This window comes from Camelus ferus, chromosome 3 (genome assembly GCF_009834535.1).
Source record: "Camelus ferus isolate YT-003-E chromosome 3, BCGSAC_Cfer_1.0, whole genome shotgun sequence".
Classification (NCBI taxonomy): Eukaryota; Metazoa; Chordata; class Mammalia; order Artiodactyla; family Camelidae; genus Camelus; species Camelus ferus.
The window spans coordinates 102536313-102554536 of record NC_045698.1 but is presented as its reverse complement, the minus strand read 5'-3'; the positions used below and the strand labels follow the sequence as shown (position 1 = coordinate 102554536).

The following is an 18224-nucleotide window of genomic DNA, read 5'->3' as shown; positions in this document are numbered from 1 at the left end:
TGGGAATTTTATTGTAAATCTTTTTTTGCAAAGCTAGTCATCACTTCTTAATTTAAGATATTCTTATAAACTTGAATTTCCTGTGTAGCACATTTAGTCCACAAATTACTGAGTGCTTACTGTGTTCCAAGCACCGTGTTAAGCACTTGGAATAGAGTGGTAAGCAGAAGAAACATGGCTGTCCTTCACGCAGGAGGCATCCTTACGGTTAAGAAGACAATGAGAGTTGCCCAGAACCTAGTGAGAGAGGGCAATTATGAAGCTGTATCTGAAGGATCTTTATTTGGGAGGTATTATATAGGCTTTTGCTAATAGCCCTGTTCAAGTAAATGCTTTGAAGTGCAGAACCCTAAACAATCATTCTCCATGGGTCTGATGAGAATATATAGTATAGTTGGCAGTTTTCCTCCTGTTGTCTTTCTAATGTAGCACTGAATTATGATTGCAGACCTGTCCTCTCAAACGTGTGATTTTCTCTTAATTTTTTTCCTGTGGGGACATTTCCCCAGTGTCTCTGTTGTCCACACCCTGAGGCGTGCTCTGAAGGCTACTTCAGAGGCTCCTAAGACCCTGAAGATAGGGAGCAGTAGGGAGGCGGTCACCAGCCGGGCCCTTCTTTGTTCACTGGGTTCATCTGGGCTGTAGGAAAGCAGCAGCACCGCTTTCCTGCCGTGATCAGTGAGGTCCATGGAAGAGTAGGTGATTTCTAAAAGTTCTAAGAAGCCTTAGAGGTTTGACAACCTAGCATAGCTCAAACTTTTAGGAAGCTGTCTTTCATTAGGTGGTTTCAAGCACGATATTGGCTGAAAGACCTTATTTTCTGTCTCTGCTTTCAGGTTATTTGTGGGACTCATGTGATCTTGCTGAATTGGACTAGCGGCCCCGGGGATGAGGAGAGGCCCCTACTGCTCCTCAGCTACCTGGCAAGGTGGAATCTGTAGCCTTTTGAGTCTCCTAAGGAGAAGTCAGGTGACACTTAGCTAGGTAAATGTTTGCTAGAGTTCGCTCTTAAAGCAAAAGGATTTTTCCACCAAAGATAAGTTTTCTTTTTATTTAATTTACACTATATATTCAGCAATATCTCCCTTCAAATTAGTAAGATGGACAGGCCCACAGTTAGGTGTATAAGGTGTCTGTCAGTTACACTGTGACCTCAGGTTCCAGAATATCAAGGCAACATTCTTTAGATGTTTCACTTTGGACTGAACCTAAGTTTAGAAGCAGTCAGCTTGTTGTCAAAGGGAAAAGGATATCCCATGTGACCAGAAAACACCTGTTACTATGAGTTGGTTTGGGAATTACTTCTCTAAGTTTCCTGAGGATGTTTCCTTTCTCAACGTACACTCACCTCTGTTGCTTTCGCTCATACCATCTGAAGATGAACAACATTTTATCTCCAACTTGAGGTAGGGAGTAGGGTGATTCTCCCCCCACCCCCCACCAGCTTTTGCTCTTTGGTTGGAATATCAAATCAATGTCTTCTTATGAGGAGCCAGGAAAAAGAAAACTGGGCTTGGGAAGAAAGTATCTGCTATCATTTCCCATGTGCACTTGAAAAGGGGGCAACTGATTAGTTCCTTCTGGCCTCATTGGCTGGTGGAAAGAGAAGAGCTGCCTTTGGTGGGAGGGTGTCTCTTTATTCTTAACTTAAAATGTTGAGCCCTGACCAAGTGAAACTTTATTGCTGGTGGCTGCCAGTAATTTCCACCCTTTTGAAATCAAAACTCAAGGGTTTTGGCTTCAGTTAAGAGTTTGAAATAACTAAGGAGGCCTCAGTGGAAGGCAGAGCAAACTCCTAGTACTTCAAGTTTCATTAAGGAAGAGAGCAACATGAAACGCCCCAGCCGAAGCATCAGGTGTGTGGGGACGTGCGGTGGGGAATGTGCTGAGCTGCCAGAAGAGGGGAAGGGCAGAGTGAGGCTGAGAAGGGGGAGGACTGTATCTCATCCCTCTCCTGACACTGTTGCTCCGTACGAGCCAGTAACTGGAATGACTGGATATAGCCTCCTGCCTCCCACCAGTGGAAGCCTCTCTGCTTCTGTCTTTCATAGTGACCAACCCTCTTGGTTTGGCTGGGACTGTCCTAATTTTAGCACTGAAAAGTTTTCCATCCTGGGAAAACCCTTAGTCCAGGGCAAATTGGGATGATTGGTCACCCAAATTGAATTTTAAGATATTTGGGTAGCACATATGACAAGTGAGAAACTGTCCCAGGTCTTCTTGTTCCACTCTTTGTTTCTTAGAGAAGTGTGCAGAGTGCCCTAGGATATGTGCAAGGCCCTTAAGCTAAATAATAACAGTAGTTGCCATCAAATGCATGCCTACTATACGCCACGTACATGATCTTGTTGAATCCTCAGGGCAACTGTGGAGGTAGGATATTTTAAATCCAAGTTTATGGGAGAGGAGACCAGAGTTCAGGGCTGGGACAAGTTGTGTTTTCCAAGGTCAAACAACTAGAAAGCAGCTGAGGCACATTTGAACTTCAGTGTGCCTGAATCTAAGCTCTGATCTCTTCCCAATAAATGAAGAACTTGCTGAATTTGATAGCAAATGGATAGCTGCTCTGGTTTAGACGCTGTGACCATCAACTTCACCCACTACTTCCAAACTCATTCCTATTAATGGTAAGAAAAGATTCTGCCTCTCTGGGGTTACATACAGAGCTAAAAGCTATGCAGGAAGCTGCAATAGCTACTTTACTTTGATACCTGTAGCAGCCCCTGAATAATTATTCAGTTCTTAAAGGAACTACTAAGTGCCCAGCACATAGCAGGTGCTGAGTGAAGGGTAGCTATACTTATTTCGTTTTTGACATGTTTGTTATGATCCTGAACTGAAATGTTTTAGCCAGTGCATGTCATTTCAAACATTTTAATGTTTAAAAATCACCAAGGAGTCAGAGTATTAAGGAAAGAAACTAATACAGTTCTTGAGTTCAAAATTAGGTAAACACACAAAAAACCATTTTTCTCCCCCACCAAGGCAAAGGTATCCTCTTGGTTATTTGATTTGGAATAGATACAGGACAGGCTTCCTCACCATAATAAGAGGTGTTACACACATAATGCTGAGACAGAAACAGAAAATTCTATTCCAGGCCTCCAAGCTATAAGGGATTTCAAAGGAAAATCTAATCTAGGGGCTCGGCTCTAAGAAATTCCTTTACTAAAATCATTGGAAACTCTTAGTACAATAATCAAAGTCCTCAATTTGTAGGGACCACACTGAGAGGTAAATGCCTTGGGTGGTGTGGAGGGGACCAAGGAGATTTAAGGCTGCTCTCAAAAACTGTTTTTATGTAATCAGTTCACACCTGAGAGTTATGCCTTTACTAGAGAGTGAAACACAGTTAAGATCATATAACTTACAGCTACATTTGAGGAGGACTTAAATATGATGGAAGAAATAGGTGAATTCAGTTTAGTCCAATTCAACAAATATGCACCCACCAGGTTTCAAGGAGGGCACTGGGTTCTGGGGATACAGGGAGAATTAGCAAGTGCCCCCTAACCTCCAGGGGTTCACACGGAAGTAGGGGGGTAAGATATGTATAGAAGTAGTTTCTTCAGGACCAATTTGAAATCTTCATGGGTGTCTTAGTCTGCTGAGGCTTTCATAACAAAATACCATAGACTGGATAGCATAAAGAGCAGGTATGTATTTTCTCACAGTTCTGGAAGCTGGAGGTCCAAGATCACGGTGCCAGCATGGCTGGGTCCTGGTGAGGACTCCCTTCCTGGGCTGTAGCCTTCTCTCTGTGTGCTTATATGGCCCGTCCTCTTCTGATAAGGCCAGCAGTTCTATCAGACCGGGAGCCCAGCCCTATTCTTCATTTAACCTTACTTACCTCTCTCCAGACAGTCACACTGGGGCTGGATCTTCAACATATGGATTTGGGGAGAAACAGTTCAGTCCATAGCAATAGGCCCTAACCCACATCATAACAAACATATTAAAACATACCCATACCATATGTTATATCCTTTTTTTTTTTTTTTTTGCTGTACAATAAGGGAAAAGATGTTTATAATTTGCTTTTGAAATTATTTGGCTATGAGTAATTAATTTGTGATTGCTGCTTCTCAGCATTCATTCATTCTTGGGATTTTTTTCCCCCAAAATGAAAGAATTATAAATTGTTTTCAAATGTAATAAAATAACGTGTGAATTTCAAATTTGACAATTGATGAGACAGATACAAAGCTAGATTTTTGTGTTTAATTGAGAATTAACTAATTTTTACTTTGCAATTTTTATATTTTGTAGCCAATACTTTTTTTCCAGGTCTCAAACGCTTTTGCAGGCTCTTAAAAAGCTTGCTAGGCCCTAAGCATTGTCTGTAATGCCTAATGGTGTGCGTGTTTCATAGCTCCACTTCACACTTCTAGACAGGTAGCTCCTAACTCCAACCTCTCTTCCAAGTTCTGGTGTAGCTTGGCCACCTGTTGGCCAGGATGCTCCTGATGCCATACTGACATTGTAGCCTGGCTGTGTTCCAAGCATCCTCTTCCCAGTTCCACCCTACCTCCTATTACTTGCCATCTCTATTACACTGACATCACCACCTACCTAATGGGAGACTCAAGCTAGTGCAGTGATCGTCAGTGGTCTCCAAATCCACCTGTATTGGGCTTCAGGCTGGTATCAGGATGACTGCATGGGAACTGCCTGGGAACCTTGTTATGAATACTGATTTCTATACTTCTTCCCTGGAGACCTATGCAGTGGTCTGGGGTAAGACTTGGGAATTTGTTTTTCTTAACAAGCTAATGGGCTGTCAGATTTGGGAAGGTGTAGACTTGGGTAGTGTTAGTAGAATGAAAAAGAGGTGTGGATTTTAATAACAGTGCCCCTTATGATAACACAAAATCCCATTGATTTATTGTCCCAAATCAGAGGTTCTCAAAAGGCTCCCCAGCTGTTTCCAAGATGCCCCCCGTGTGTGGCCTTAAGGATGCTCAGGAGTATTCTGCCCTGGCCCTTGGGCTGTGTGTCTCAGGTGGTGAACTTTGGTGACTATTACTGTAACAACAGCTGTTAGAGGAGAAATTCTCTTGCCTCTTATTTATTTTCTCTCAAGTATGAGTTTGAGGCAGGCTTTTTAATTCTTCATAACACCCTGGAGACCAGGTACGGACTCTTAATGAAGCTTGCCAAAAGGGAAGCACAAAACAGACCGCATGCAGAGGCTCAGACTCATTCTAGGGACCCTCGACCCTGCTCTTGACCTGCCCCTGCCACGAGGCCAGGTAACAGCTTACCCTTCACGATAGGACTGACTCCAGTTATCTCCACGGTAGGAGTTCAGGCAAAACTGACTTTCAGCCCAAAAAGAGAGGGATGTTTTTTCTCACCTCACTTTTGAAGCCCATCCCCTGGGCCTGCATTTCTATTTCAGAATGATTGAGTGGAGTATCTATTCCCTTCAGGGAAAAGCAAACCGAAGTTGTACTTTGTGGTTGCACTAGGACAATCATACAGTAGTTCGATATCAAGACATATTCTGAAGTCTGGGTTATTCACTAAAATGATGCTGCCTGTTCAATTTCAGTAGCCTCATCCAGATTTAGATGTACCAGCTTAGTCCAATTCCTTATTTGTCTTCAACAAAGGTTCAAAATCCCTGGGGTATAGCCTCGCTCAGGGTCACCTTGTTACACATGCTCTGGGCACAGTAAACTAATTATATGTCTTTCAGTCGACATAATAAACCTGTGAGCTAGTTTTTTCATGTTACATTTGAACAAACAGAAAGCAAAAGAGGGATTAAGCGACTTAACTGAGGTCAAGCTTCCAGGAACGGGCATGCTGGGGTTTGAACTGAAGTCTCTTGGTTCCAAGTTTGTCAATTTAACTATCATGAAACACTGAGAAAGTAGACTGAACATTGAATTTGAGTAACAGGACCTGGAATAATAATGTCATTAATACAAGTGGGGCAAAAAATTAGAGGAGAAGGTGTGATGGAGAAGGAGGGAGGGAGACAGTGAGGTCAGCTTGGGCTATGAAATAAGAGCCACTTGTCATCACTGGGTCCCTGTCTGTTTATCACTCTATCTCAGCCTGATACCGTCTTCTTTGTTTCCAAGTTAATCACCATCCTTGACTCTCCAGGAGCCATGCACCAGCCCAGGCTGTGGTGAAGCAGCCTGTCCGGGGAGCCAGTGGCAGGACCACAGTCACAGCGATTGTCCAGACTGGTGGGGACTGGAGCACCGGCCTCTTCAGTGTCTGCAGAGATAGGAGAATTTGTATGTTTTCCTCTTCATTTAAGTTCTTCTGTACTGTTTTCTTTCCCAAGACATAAGTGAGTATCAAAGCTACAACAGGCCCAAGGACAGAAAGTAAATGGTTTCAGAAAAGCTAGACTAAACTTCTAGGGATGTAGATGCCCTCCTTGGCAGGAAAAATCTTGTTTTTCACGAATGTGAATGCTTTTATAGAATATGTGGGTGACTTCAAGGAGTTTTTAAATGACAAAATCCACATAGGCAAAGATGTACAAAATGGGCTTTCTCATCTGCAGCTGGTGGGAGTATAAATTGATACAGGCTTCCCAGCGAATAGTTAGTAATACATACAAAAAGGACCTCAGATGTTATGTAGCCTTTGACCTAGTAATTACATTCTTAGGCATTTAGTCTAAGGAAATAAATCATGTACCAAGATTTAGCAGCATCATTAAATTTTGCAGCATTGGTTATAATAGCAACAGTCTGGAACAACCTAAATGTTCACTGGGGGCATCCATACAATGAGTTAATTACACAGCCATGAAAAGTCACGTTGTGGAGTAATGCATGCTGGGATGGAAAAATATCTGGCTGCATTTTTAAGTTAAAGAAGCAGATTATAAAACTATACACGTTAGGCACCATTTTGGGGAAGAAATGTTTAGAAAAATACCTGGAAGGATATAAATACAAATGTCTGCAGCAGGTGTCTCCAGATGGTAGGCTAGTGGATAATTTTTCTTTTTGCTTATCTGTCTAGTATTTCTATAAGGAAAATGTAGTAAGTATTCTTATAACAGATCATAAAATGAAGTCCCCTTTGTTGACTGAAATCTTTTCAGACACTAGTGTAGTTATAAAGACGTACCAACAACACCGTCCTCTAGGTACATGATCTCCCCCTGGGTTTGACGTTCAAAGTGCATTGATTCTATTTTCACCTGAGGACATTCTGACCCATCTTTGGTACCACATGTCAGTATCCCCTTCCAGGACCTGATGCTCTTGCCCTAGGGAGCAACTTGGTCACAGAATCTTTTTTTGGAAGGGGGAAGATCCCTTTAATGGATGAGGGCCAGCCTCTTAATTTCAATAGACCCTGGATTTAATATTTTTTGAAGAATGCGGCTCTCTCCACCCTTTGGAGGCCTCTGGGAAGATCCGAATTTGTCCTAAATCTTCACAGGATGGATCAGTTCGGAGAGCTCCGAGCTGTTACATGATCCAAATCCTTATTCAGCCGAAAATCTTGCTGAGGCATAAGCTCTAACAACATTTTTTGGTGCTCTGATCATCCAGGCCTGAGCCTTCACTGTTTGCCTGGGCCTCAGAGGAGAGACTGCTGAGAACCAAACCCTGTCCTCCATCCCTGTCCCTTTGCTCATATGACCCAGAGCTCAGCAGGTTTCTTCCTGCCATGGCTACCCATGTGGACTTCTGAGCAGACAACGTGGCAGCCCTTCTCTGGTTCTCTGAGGATTCTTCCTGGTTCTCTTCCAGATACTCTGATTTTGGTTATCATCTTGTACTGAAGTACAGAGAAGGCAGAATTGCCATGTGGAGATGTGGAGACCTAGCCCCAGATTGGGAAGTGGACCATTTTCCTTTTACAGCTTGTAGTTGGAGGGTTGAGGGGGGAGGGTCATCAATGCATTTCCAAGTAGGGCAAAGCCTGGAATGTAATGTAGTGGTTAGGAGAACACATTTGTATTGGATATAGACCTCACCTTGAATCTTAACTCTGCCTCTTACTGGCCATTTGACTTTGAACGAATTCTCAGAGTATTCTTCCACCTTTAAAATGAGGATTTTAAAAAAGGTGCTTGAAAGTTGTCAAGATTAAAGCAGATAATGCATAGAACTCACTCTTGAACACTGGTGTGGAACATAACTGGATCAGCATTTTTTTGTTGCATGCTGTACTGGGTTAAATAGTGTCCCCCAAAATTCATGTCTACCTGGAACCTCTGAATGTGACCTTATTTGGAAATAGGGTCTTTGTGTTATAGTGAAGTAAAAAGGTTATATTGGATCAGTGTGGGCCATAATCCAATGGCTGATGTTCTTATGAGAAAAGGGAAATTTGTACCCAAACACGTGGAGAAGATGGCCATGTGAAGGCAGGCACAGATGAGAAAAATGCATCTATAAATCAAGGAATGCCAAGGATTGCCAGCAACCACCAAAAGTTTGGAGAGAGACGTGGAACAGGCTTTCCTTCAGAGCTTCCAGAAGGAACCACCCTGCCAACACATTGATTTCAGAATTCTAGCCTCCAGAATTCTCCAGTAGAGAATAGTTTCTATTGTTTTAAGACACCCCATTTGTGGAGTTTTGTTTTGGCTTCCCTCTGGGAAACCAATACACTAGCAAATGCTGAATTTCATTAGAAGGCTGTGGAGTAGCTCACAAAATCAAGAAATCAACTAAAAACGAAGTTCAGAAAGGACGAAATGCATTATCAGGAGCTAGCTGACAATCTGGTCGACTCTGAATGTTTCTATCCTTTTGCTTTCCTGTCTGAGAACTGATGTTTCAGCAGTCGAGCCCAATTTGACTAGCCTAGGTTATGCCTGCTGCTTGGCCAGGCCAGGGCATTTCGAATGACAGTTCTCTCAATACTGCCCACAATAGTGAAGGGATAATTTCCTAAATTAAGATGGGGCTGCTATGCCCATGAAAATCCCGACAAAATGTACAACAATGCACTTAATGAATCTTAGGAATTAATATTCGTTATTATAAATTTTTATCCTCCAGTATGTTGAGGGCAGAGAGTTGAGTCAGGAGACTTAAACTGTCTGCTGCCCAGTCCCAAGAGTACCTAAAAAGTTGATCAAAAAAGGACCACTCGTTACCCCTTCTGCCTTAAGCATTGCTTAGCTCTGCGCCCCACCCCCATCAATATTCAGGAGACCAACCACACTGGGTCTTCTGTGGGTTCCCGGCTTGGTCATTTGAGAGAGCATTCTATCAAAGGGAGAAGGAAGGACATTTGGAGAATACAGTATTCTTTACAGTTGGGCATGAGCCATGGAGGAAAGGACAAGGATATACAGTACCAGGTAATCTCAAATGTTCTGTGCCCTCATTATTGTTCCCTGGATAGACCTCCATTTTGTGACTGCTCATCGTGCCTCTAAGACATTGTCTTGGAAGAGAATTTAAAGGCAGTATCACTTTATATACTCAGTACCTACACCATAATTCCCAGGGCACTGCTGGAGTATGACTGCTGTGAGTCTTGGGTTTTTTTCCCTCCTTTGTTTACTTCATTCACAAAGTTTAATTTCAAGCAAATCACTGTGACAATAGTTGTGACAAACTTGGGAACAAAAAGGAGAGCTTCTTTGCACAACTTTGTTTCACATCAGATTCCCATCCCAGGACAGTTTTCCATTAGATGTTGGGAGTTATTGCTACAGTTTGTCATCCATTAAGCAAAGGGCACATTATGAACAGCAATGATTTCCATTTCTTTTTGACATTTTGCTTCTTCATTTAGTTGTAATTATATTTTTTAACTGGCTCCCTCTTCCCACCTCTGCACTTTCATCTGAATTCACACTGCAGTGGGATTAGAAAATGGCTGCTTCTGTGTCCTCTGGACATGTGGCTCCTGAAAGCTCAGATGTGAAGATGAAGCCACGCTGAAATAAGTGGCTGCAAAACTGCCTTGTGGGTGAAAGGCCAGCTGTTCCAGCTGAGGGTGTTTGTGATGTTGCCACAGAGGAGATTTATGTGGGAGGTGTCATCAACATTGTTTATTAATTCAGCCAATATTTACTGAGCCCCTGCCGATGTGCAGTCATGTGATAGGTGTGACAGGCATCAGTCAGAGAGAATAAGACAGAGATGGCCTCTGAGAGGAGATAGACAATAAGCAAATAAATTAATCGCAGTCGTGTGAAGTGCCATGGAGGAAATGAACAGTGTGTTTTGAAAGGAAACTGTAGGGGTTGAGTAAAGGATGGCTTCCCTGAGGACCTGACTGAAGCGGATACCTGAAAGATGGAAAAGAACCAGCCACTCAAACTACCTCCCCTGTGGAGGCATCACAAGCACCAGGTGGTAAAGAGCTTCGTATGGATGAGGAAACGTCAGATGCCCAAGGTGGGTAGGGTGAAGCAGGCCAGCATTTTCTTTGGCTTTCTGGAAGCGGAAGGAGGCGTGAAAAGGCCTCCGACTGGGATTCATGTCCCTAAACTGTTTCTTGGGTAAACTGTACACTCTCTGAGAACCCGGATCCCTGGTCTTGCTCACTGCTCTAAGTGCCCAGAGCACCTGATAAATAGGAGGTGCTTAAAGTATTTCCTGAATGACACATCAATGAATGACTTTTAACCTGTGTTTTCACTTGCTTCCTTCTTTCCTGCACTTCAGTGAAAGAATCATAAAGCCTCAGAATCAGAAGGGATATCGTGGTCAGCTGGATTTGCCCTTCACCAGTTTGTCTCAATCCTCTCTGCAGCAGGCCTGGCAAGGACCTGACAGCCTTGGCTTTCTGAACATTTCCAGGGAGGACGGCTCCTTTCCCTTGGAGCTAGCTCAGTGCTTTAGAAAATATGATTTTGAATGGGTTCCCATGCACATAAGTACCTGGCCCTCTGGTGTATGGTGAGCAGGAACTCCATTCTTGCTCTGCTGCCCCCCTTCTTCCAAGAGGCCAGCACTCTTACCTGAGCCCAGATGTAGTCTGTATGCTTGTAAAGATATAAAAATTTTAAATGAGAATAGGTTGATCTTTTTATTATGGAAGTATTGTATAATCATTGTAAAAAAAGAGAAATACAAAAGGCTATAAAAGAAAAAAGCAGTGTCCTATAATTTTGGCTGTCAGAGATAACCGTTGTTAATATTTTGGTATCTGTCCTTCCAGACTTTTTGCTGTATGTGGTGTATGTAATTGACACAAATAATAGAACAGTAAACACATACAGTTCTGCATCTTCATTTTGTTTTAATGTAACAAACAGGCAATCAGAACACATCGGCACTTCTGGAGCTAATATTTTAAATTACGGCATAGATTTCATTGTATGAATGTACTTAATTTATTCAGAAATTCTTATTAGTGGACCTTTATGTGTTTTCCAGACTTTCTGCTGTTTTAAACCAATGCTTTGTGATTATTCTCATACAGATGCCATTTTGCATGTGTGTGAGTTTATCTGCAGGATAATTACAGAGGAGTAAACCTGCTGGTCAGGTAGTATGTACAGTTTTAAATCTTGATAAATGTTGCGAAGTGGCTTTCCATTTGGAAGTTGTGCTAATTTACTCTCCCACCCACAATGTATGAGTGTGGCCCATTCCTTTTCTGAGCATCTCTTATTGTTAGATGGTTCTGCCTTTTTGTGATAACTGATCTGAAATGTGCCTCGCTGCAGTTTCCACCCACCTTTCCTACTTCTGCTCTCTGGGGCTCCACACTCCGGTTTTGTGTAGGTTTCTTCTTTTTATCTCGACTCGCCTGTGAGTTAGATGAATAATGAACCACATTCCATGTGTGAGGGTGGAGCTCATCTCAGAACAAGCCAGGAACATTTAGGCTGTGGGTGCTGACATAACCACCAGGACTTTGGTGTAAGAGGAAGAGGCTGAATTTATGGCTTGTATCCCTTTTGAGTCTGAGCTGCTTTAAAAAAAATACATATATATTTGTGCATATACACACGTATGCATATACTTGCATATATATATTTTTTTTACTTCACAAATGACACATGAATACATTCACTTTATTTTTAAAAAATGAAACGTTACAGAAAAGGGAACCATATTCCTCTTTTTTGTTAAATCAGTTGGGAGGGTTTCCTTTCAGATCTTTTCCTATTTATATATGCATCCATTAGTAATATATATTATTTAAACAAAGCATAAATGGTATTATGCTGCACATATCATTGTGCAATTTGATTTTTTTATCTCAAAATATGTCTTGGAGATTTAGCTCTGTTGGTTCTTAACTGGTCTTTCACTGAGTTCTTAATTATTACCTAGCGTGATTTGCACCATCATGGTTTATGTACACTTTCCTCTATTAATGCACATTTGTTTTAAATTTGAAGCCACAAATAATGCTGTGGTGGATATCCTTGTACCCGCCTCTTTGTGTGCATGTGTAAGCATTACTCTAGGGTAGATAGTAAGTAGTGGAATTACTGGATCCCAGAGTATTTAAAATTTTACTAGATTCAGCCAAATTGCTTTCCAAAGTGACTGTGCCAATTTCTACTTCTGTCAGTGTATGGAGTACCTATTTCTCCATGGTGCCACACAGCATTTGACACTTAAAAACTTAAGAAAAATTTGGCATTCTTATTGGTGATAAATGGTTTCTGATGGTCTTAATATGCGTTCCCCTGATTACTAACAACATTGAGCAGCTTTTCATGTTTACTGTTGGCCATTTGTTTTTCCTCTTCGGTGAATTACTTGTTCATTGTCCCATGCCTATTTTCTTCTTTTGTTTAATCCTTTATATACTGATTTGTAGGAATTCTGTGTGTATTCTGGGTACTTACGCTTGTTCTGTTTTATATGCAGCAAAATTTCCTCCTCGAGACACTTTCTTTTTAGAAAGAAATGGAAATTTTTATTCTTGTTAACCTGAGGGTTATAATCTGGGACTTGTAAAAAGTAAATGGGATGTCACTTATTAGACATCCGGTCCATGCTCCTCGAGACTCTTAAAGACAGGATTTCATCATCTTACCCTTGTGCACCTCTTGTTGAGCCGTGAGCCGACAGTGTTTATCCTGCTGCACAACATCGCAGTACACCTGACCCAAGGATCTTTTGTAAAGAAGTTGCATGATTTCAAACTCTCCCACAGGAGTAAATATCAAGCAGTGGTAGTGAGGACACTGTCTTGGAACACAAAACTCCACATTGTGGCATCCTAGATAAATACGTAAAACATGAGAACGTATGGGCATATGTGTTATGTGTAGCAGTTAAGACTTTGGGGCGAGACTACTGGAGTTTGCATCTGGCCTCTGCCCCTTCCTAATAAATATATGACCTCGGGCAAATGACGTAAGTCCTCTGGACATCGGTTTGCTCATCTGTAAAACAAGCCTAATAAGTAAATTTTATAGGATTGTAGGATTGTTGTGAGAATTAAGTGAGTTAATAAACGCAAAGTATTTTAGCAGGACTTGGCACATGGTGAAATCTGTACAAATATTAGCTATTATATAATAGAAGTTTGGCTTTCATAGTGTTTTCTTATCATATCTGACTTCTGTCCCAAGGTAATTGAATTTTGGGCGTGTTTTCTTTAGTATCTAGTACCGCCTTCTAACGAACACTTAGATAACATGGATATACGATGGAAAGGATTAAAGATAACGTTAACAGCTTGTGTCATTAAAAAAGACATATGAGTCAAAAAAATAAGGTACAGAAGGGGGAGAGTATAGCTCAGTGGTAGAGTGAGTGCTTAGCATGCACAAGGCATGGTTCAATTTCTAGTACCTTCATTTAAAATAAATAAGCAAATAAACAAATACATAAACATAATTACCATCCCCCCAAAAAAGTTAAAAAAATAAAAATAAAGGAAGGTACAGGAGTTCCAAGGCACAGAACAAGAACTTCTTTATAATGTACTTACTGAGGATGGTGGGCATGTCTCTTTGCCAGTTAAAGTGGAGCAGTTCAGGCAATGTATAAACATCATTTATTATTCATTTAGATTACCAGATTTATAATTATGCAATTTTTGATTAATTTTTTATTTGCAGAGATTTTACACTGCAGTATTTTGTAATCCATGCATGCAATGAGACTTGATTGATTTTTGTATGCCATGATTCAAAATCCCCTAATTCAAGGTCGCATGTGGTATGACCACTCTGAACTCACTGCAAGTTCATGGGCCACTTGCTGTCTTCTGACCTTCGTAGCAGTTGTCAGTGCTAATCTCACTAGGAGTAACGATTTCTTTTTTTAATGTGGGACAAAACATCCCAGACAAGGCTGAATTGTGTTTGCTTTGGACCAATGATGCCTACATGATTTAGCAATTATCTTAAATTCCTGATGAGCTGGATGAAACAGATGTTCCGCTCCTCGCAGATAGGCTACTCCTTGTCCTCCTGCCCCGCCAGTCCTCATGCTCTATGTGCACATGTGCTACCTCACCCCCCATGTGAAATTGCAGGAGTCCAGAGTCCAGGCATATCCCTTGGAGGTTCTAAGATAAAACAGTGTTCCTAGATTTTTGCTTCTTTGACACTAAATTTGGGAGTGGGACTCCATACTCCTCACTGTTGAGGAGGGAGGGAGGGATGAGGCAGCAAAGACAGGTCTTTGACAGGAAATTCTCCTAGTGTACTAGTGACCTGGTATGTGAATCTTTGTATCTGGTCCACTAGAAGGCTATGATCACTACCGGTTCATACTCCTCATTGGAATGGACAAAATAAAAAAGACTGACAATAGCAAATGTTGGTGAGGATGTAGAACAGCAAACTCTCATACATTGCTAGTGAGAGTGTAAATTGGTAAAAATACTTTGGAGAACTGTTTGTGAATTTCTGGTGAAATTAAACATAAATCTACCCCATAAACTAGCAATTCCTCTTCCAGGAATCCACCCTAGTGAAATGAAAATGTTTGTCCACATAAGAAATTTTATATGAATATTCATGATACTTACCATAGTAGCAAAAAATGGAATAATCAATGAGAGAATGGATAAACAATTTGTGGAATATTTATAGATTGGAATATTACTTAACAATAAAAATGACAAACTAAAGATAGACATAACAGCATAGATGAATTTCAAGAAACATGATGTTGAACAAAAGAAGCCAGTTACAAAAGTAAACATGATTCCATTTATATAAAGTACAAGAAGAGATAAAACTCATCTATGGAGATAGAAATCAGAATAGTGGTTGTGTCTGGAGTAGGGTTGGGAGGATTGGGATTGTCTGGGAAGGGATGCGAGGGAACTCTGGGGTGAGGGCTATGTTCTGCACATTTGGTTACTTGGGTGAATATGATTGTCCAAACTCATCCAGCTGAACATTTATGATCTGTGCATTTTCTTGTACATTATAAATTATGGCTCAATAAGATTTATTGAATACATTTTTTAAAGGTTATGGTTAGTGCTTTTTTTTTTCCTGTTTTATAGTTCTGATTATTTGTATTCATCAAGGTTGTCATCTTTTGCAATACTAGATGACATAACATGTTAATCGTATACCAGTATCCTAACCTGTGGTCCAGTGATTGTTTTCAGTGGATCTTTGAGTCCCGTGAAGTTGAATGCACAATTTTGCATATCTTTGTGCATGTATTTTGCTCTTCCCTTGAGGAGCAAGTTCATAGCTATCATCATATACTCAAAAGGGTCTGTGACCCAAAACGTATTTAAAACAGAACCTCTGTGTTAGATGGTTCATGCAGAGTCTGTAGGAAACAATCAGTAGTTAAAGATGAATGAATGAATGAATAAATGACAAACTGTTTCCAGTTACGTTCAAGGAACCAAGCGTCTACGGCAGGTGTCAGTGGCTCCATGAAACTAGCAAACGTTAGAGTAACCTTCTGGCCTGAGAAATAGAATAAAGTCCTGATAAGAATAGCAGGCAGAATCAGTGTACAATAAAGGAGCTTTCAATCACATTTATAGAAAAAGACGCCTGCTATTCAAAAGCATCTTATACTGTGTCTATTTTAAATATTGAAATTAGGTGAACGTAATAGAAGCAACGGCTATGTTTCAACCATAAAAATATTATTTAATGCTTCTCTCTTGATAGGAAAAACAATTACCATAGTGAATGCTAACAGAATTGTAGCAGGTTCAGCTTTGCCGGTGTTTAACAAAAGAAGACAATTTTAATGTGGCTCAGTTACGGCAATTTTCATACACTGAGTTTTGAGAATTGGTTATTCAGTCTCCGTCCCTGATTGCAGGGAGACAATGCAGCATTAAATTGATTGCATAGGGTTGTAAATGCTCTTTGAGATGTGTAGTTGCTCCACGTACATCTGAGAACCTTGGCTTGCTTTTATGTGGCTATTGACAGGTTTCTGTGGTCTCCTTTGTCCCATGTGTCTTGAGTGTGACATCGCCAGGCATTACGGAGAGTGTTTTTGTTGGCCATTGTTACCTGGGTCCACCTTTGCACTGAGAATTGGCACCAGAGAGAGACATAAAATACGGGTAAGTGTGAATACATGAAAACTGGATCTATATGAGAACCTGGATGCTTTTCAAACTTGTGATTTAAAAAAAAAAAACAAAGAAATGTGGGTGAAGATGCTTGAAAACACCACATTTAGTGGAAGACTTTAGGAAATGAAAGGGAAGAAATTTCTGATTTCATTTGTTACTAACATGTTTATTAATCAAAATGCCACATTGTGAAGGGTATTTCCAAGGGAGCCCTATTGTAGATTACTGGTCAGTGGGCCTCTTCTGTTTCTCTGTCTCTTATTGCATTAAGAGAAGATAACAGGTAGAAATGTTCCAAATTTGGAGGATAAACTTGGAATAATCTCACTTAAAATGTAGCCTATCTGCAATATACAGAATTCACTTTGGAAGGTCCCTGGTGACTCATTAAAGAGCCAGCAAATTTCCAGCACAGCTGAGACGGAGGTGCAATGACACTGAGGACAGATGTGTCATACCAACTAAGATGTGGACAGATTAAAAAAAGGCATCTCTTTATATACTCATATGGAATGATCCCTGAGATAAATATTTTAAGTGAGAAAAAGAGCAAGGCGTAGAAGAATGCAACCATTTACATAAAAAGACTGTATACATATATACTTGCCTAGGTGTAGAATTTATCTGGAAGTGCATTGTAAGAACCGCCAATGTTGGTTGTCCCCAACAGGTAACTGGGTGGCTGAGGACAGCTATAGCAGGGGAATTCCTTCTTACTGTGGGAGTTTTGGACCATGTGCACTTATAACCCATTCCAAATAAATAAAATGATTAGTAATATTAAGTCCTAAGAGGAAAAAAAAAGACGTTGACAGGGGAGTTTTCCTCTGTCAGGGAGACAGTGGTTTCAGGTATGAAGCCTTAAGGGAGGGTCTCTGAACTGCAAGGATTGATTAGCTGCTTGGCACTTGGGTAACCTCGTGGAGTTATGTCCCTGGACGATGACTTAAGGGTGGTGGTGGATCTTGGGTGGGATGGGCCACCACGTAATATTGTAGAGGTCCCTAGGGAAAGGAACTGAGCCTGTGTGACTGTGGCTGAACAGAGACCTGGGTCTCCCCCTAGGGCACGCTGTGTGAGGACTGGCTGGCGGTGCACTGCTGTTGGCCTTTTTCCATCTGTCAAGTGGCCCGGGAACTCAAGATGAGGACCTCCCAACTCTACGAAATCTATGCAGCCCCTTTGACTAAAGAAACTTTTATTTGACAGGGTAAGAAAACTCATCCTCACTCCTCTCAAACCTCTCTTAGTAGAGAGATTGTTCGTCATAATTTCACTGAAATAATCTGAAAATAAATGATTTCCCCTGCTGTATTCACTGGTGCCCTTTCTTTGTACATATCCCCAAGGAAAACTCTGTTATTTGTCACAACTTGCCATCCCAGCCCAGCCACAATAGGCCGATTATGAGTTTTGTGCCCTCCACCACCCTGCCTGGGGTTTTGGAATGTTGCATTTCCCCCCATCTTCCCCTTTCATGAGGCATATCTGGGAAGCTGGAAGAATTGCTATATGGCTTTCTTATGCTAAGCTTCTTTTCCCAAAGTACCAGTGATGGGGCAGGAGGTGGTTAATTTTATTTAGCACCTGGACTGGGCACTAAGTGTCACTGCACTACAGAAGTGTTGTCCTGACTCCTTCAGTCCTGACTGCGTAAAGGAGAAAGTCTCAGGTGGTTGTTGATCTTGAACAGCTCTCTAGTGCTTGCAAATCTTCAGCCCTGCACTCAAAGCCTTCGGAAGGCAACTGTTAACAGGTTGAATTTTGTCCCCTCCCTCCCCCTT

General features: G+C 41.3%; 1 protein-coding gene across 1 annotated transcript; it reads left to right on the top strand.

Moving 5' to 3' along the window:
- The first annotated feature begins 743 nt into the window (after nt 1-743).
- PLAC8L1 (PLAC8 like 1) lies at nt 744-17650 on the top strand. Its single transcript, XM_006182253.2, has 4 exons — nt 744-1406; nt 6118-6254; nt 16292-16428; nt 17506-17650. Exons 1-4 carry the CDS (start codon nt 1282-1284, stop codon nt 17644-17646), a joined length of 540 nt encoding a protein of 179 aa, XP_006182315.1. The 5' UTR covers nt 744-1281; the 3' UTR covers nt 17647-17650.
- Nucleotides 17651-18224: the final 574 nt, after the last annotated feature.

Bases quoted from the DNA above. Each gene is read 5' to 3' on its own strand.
- PLAC8L1 (XM_006182253.2), top strand. From the start codon at position 1,282: ATGAGTTGGTTTGGGAATTACTTCTCTAAGTTTCCTGAGGATGTTTCC. The intron at 1,407-6,117 runs GTAGGGAGTAGG...TTGACTCTCCAG, and splicing joins CATTTTATCTCCAACTTGAG to GAGCCATGCACCAGCCCAGG. The intron at 6,255-16,291 runs GTATGTTTTCCT...GGCTATTGACAG, and splicing joins CTGCAGAGATAGGAGAATTT to GTTTCTGTGGTCTCCTTTGT.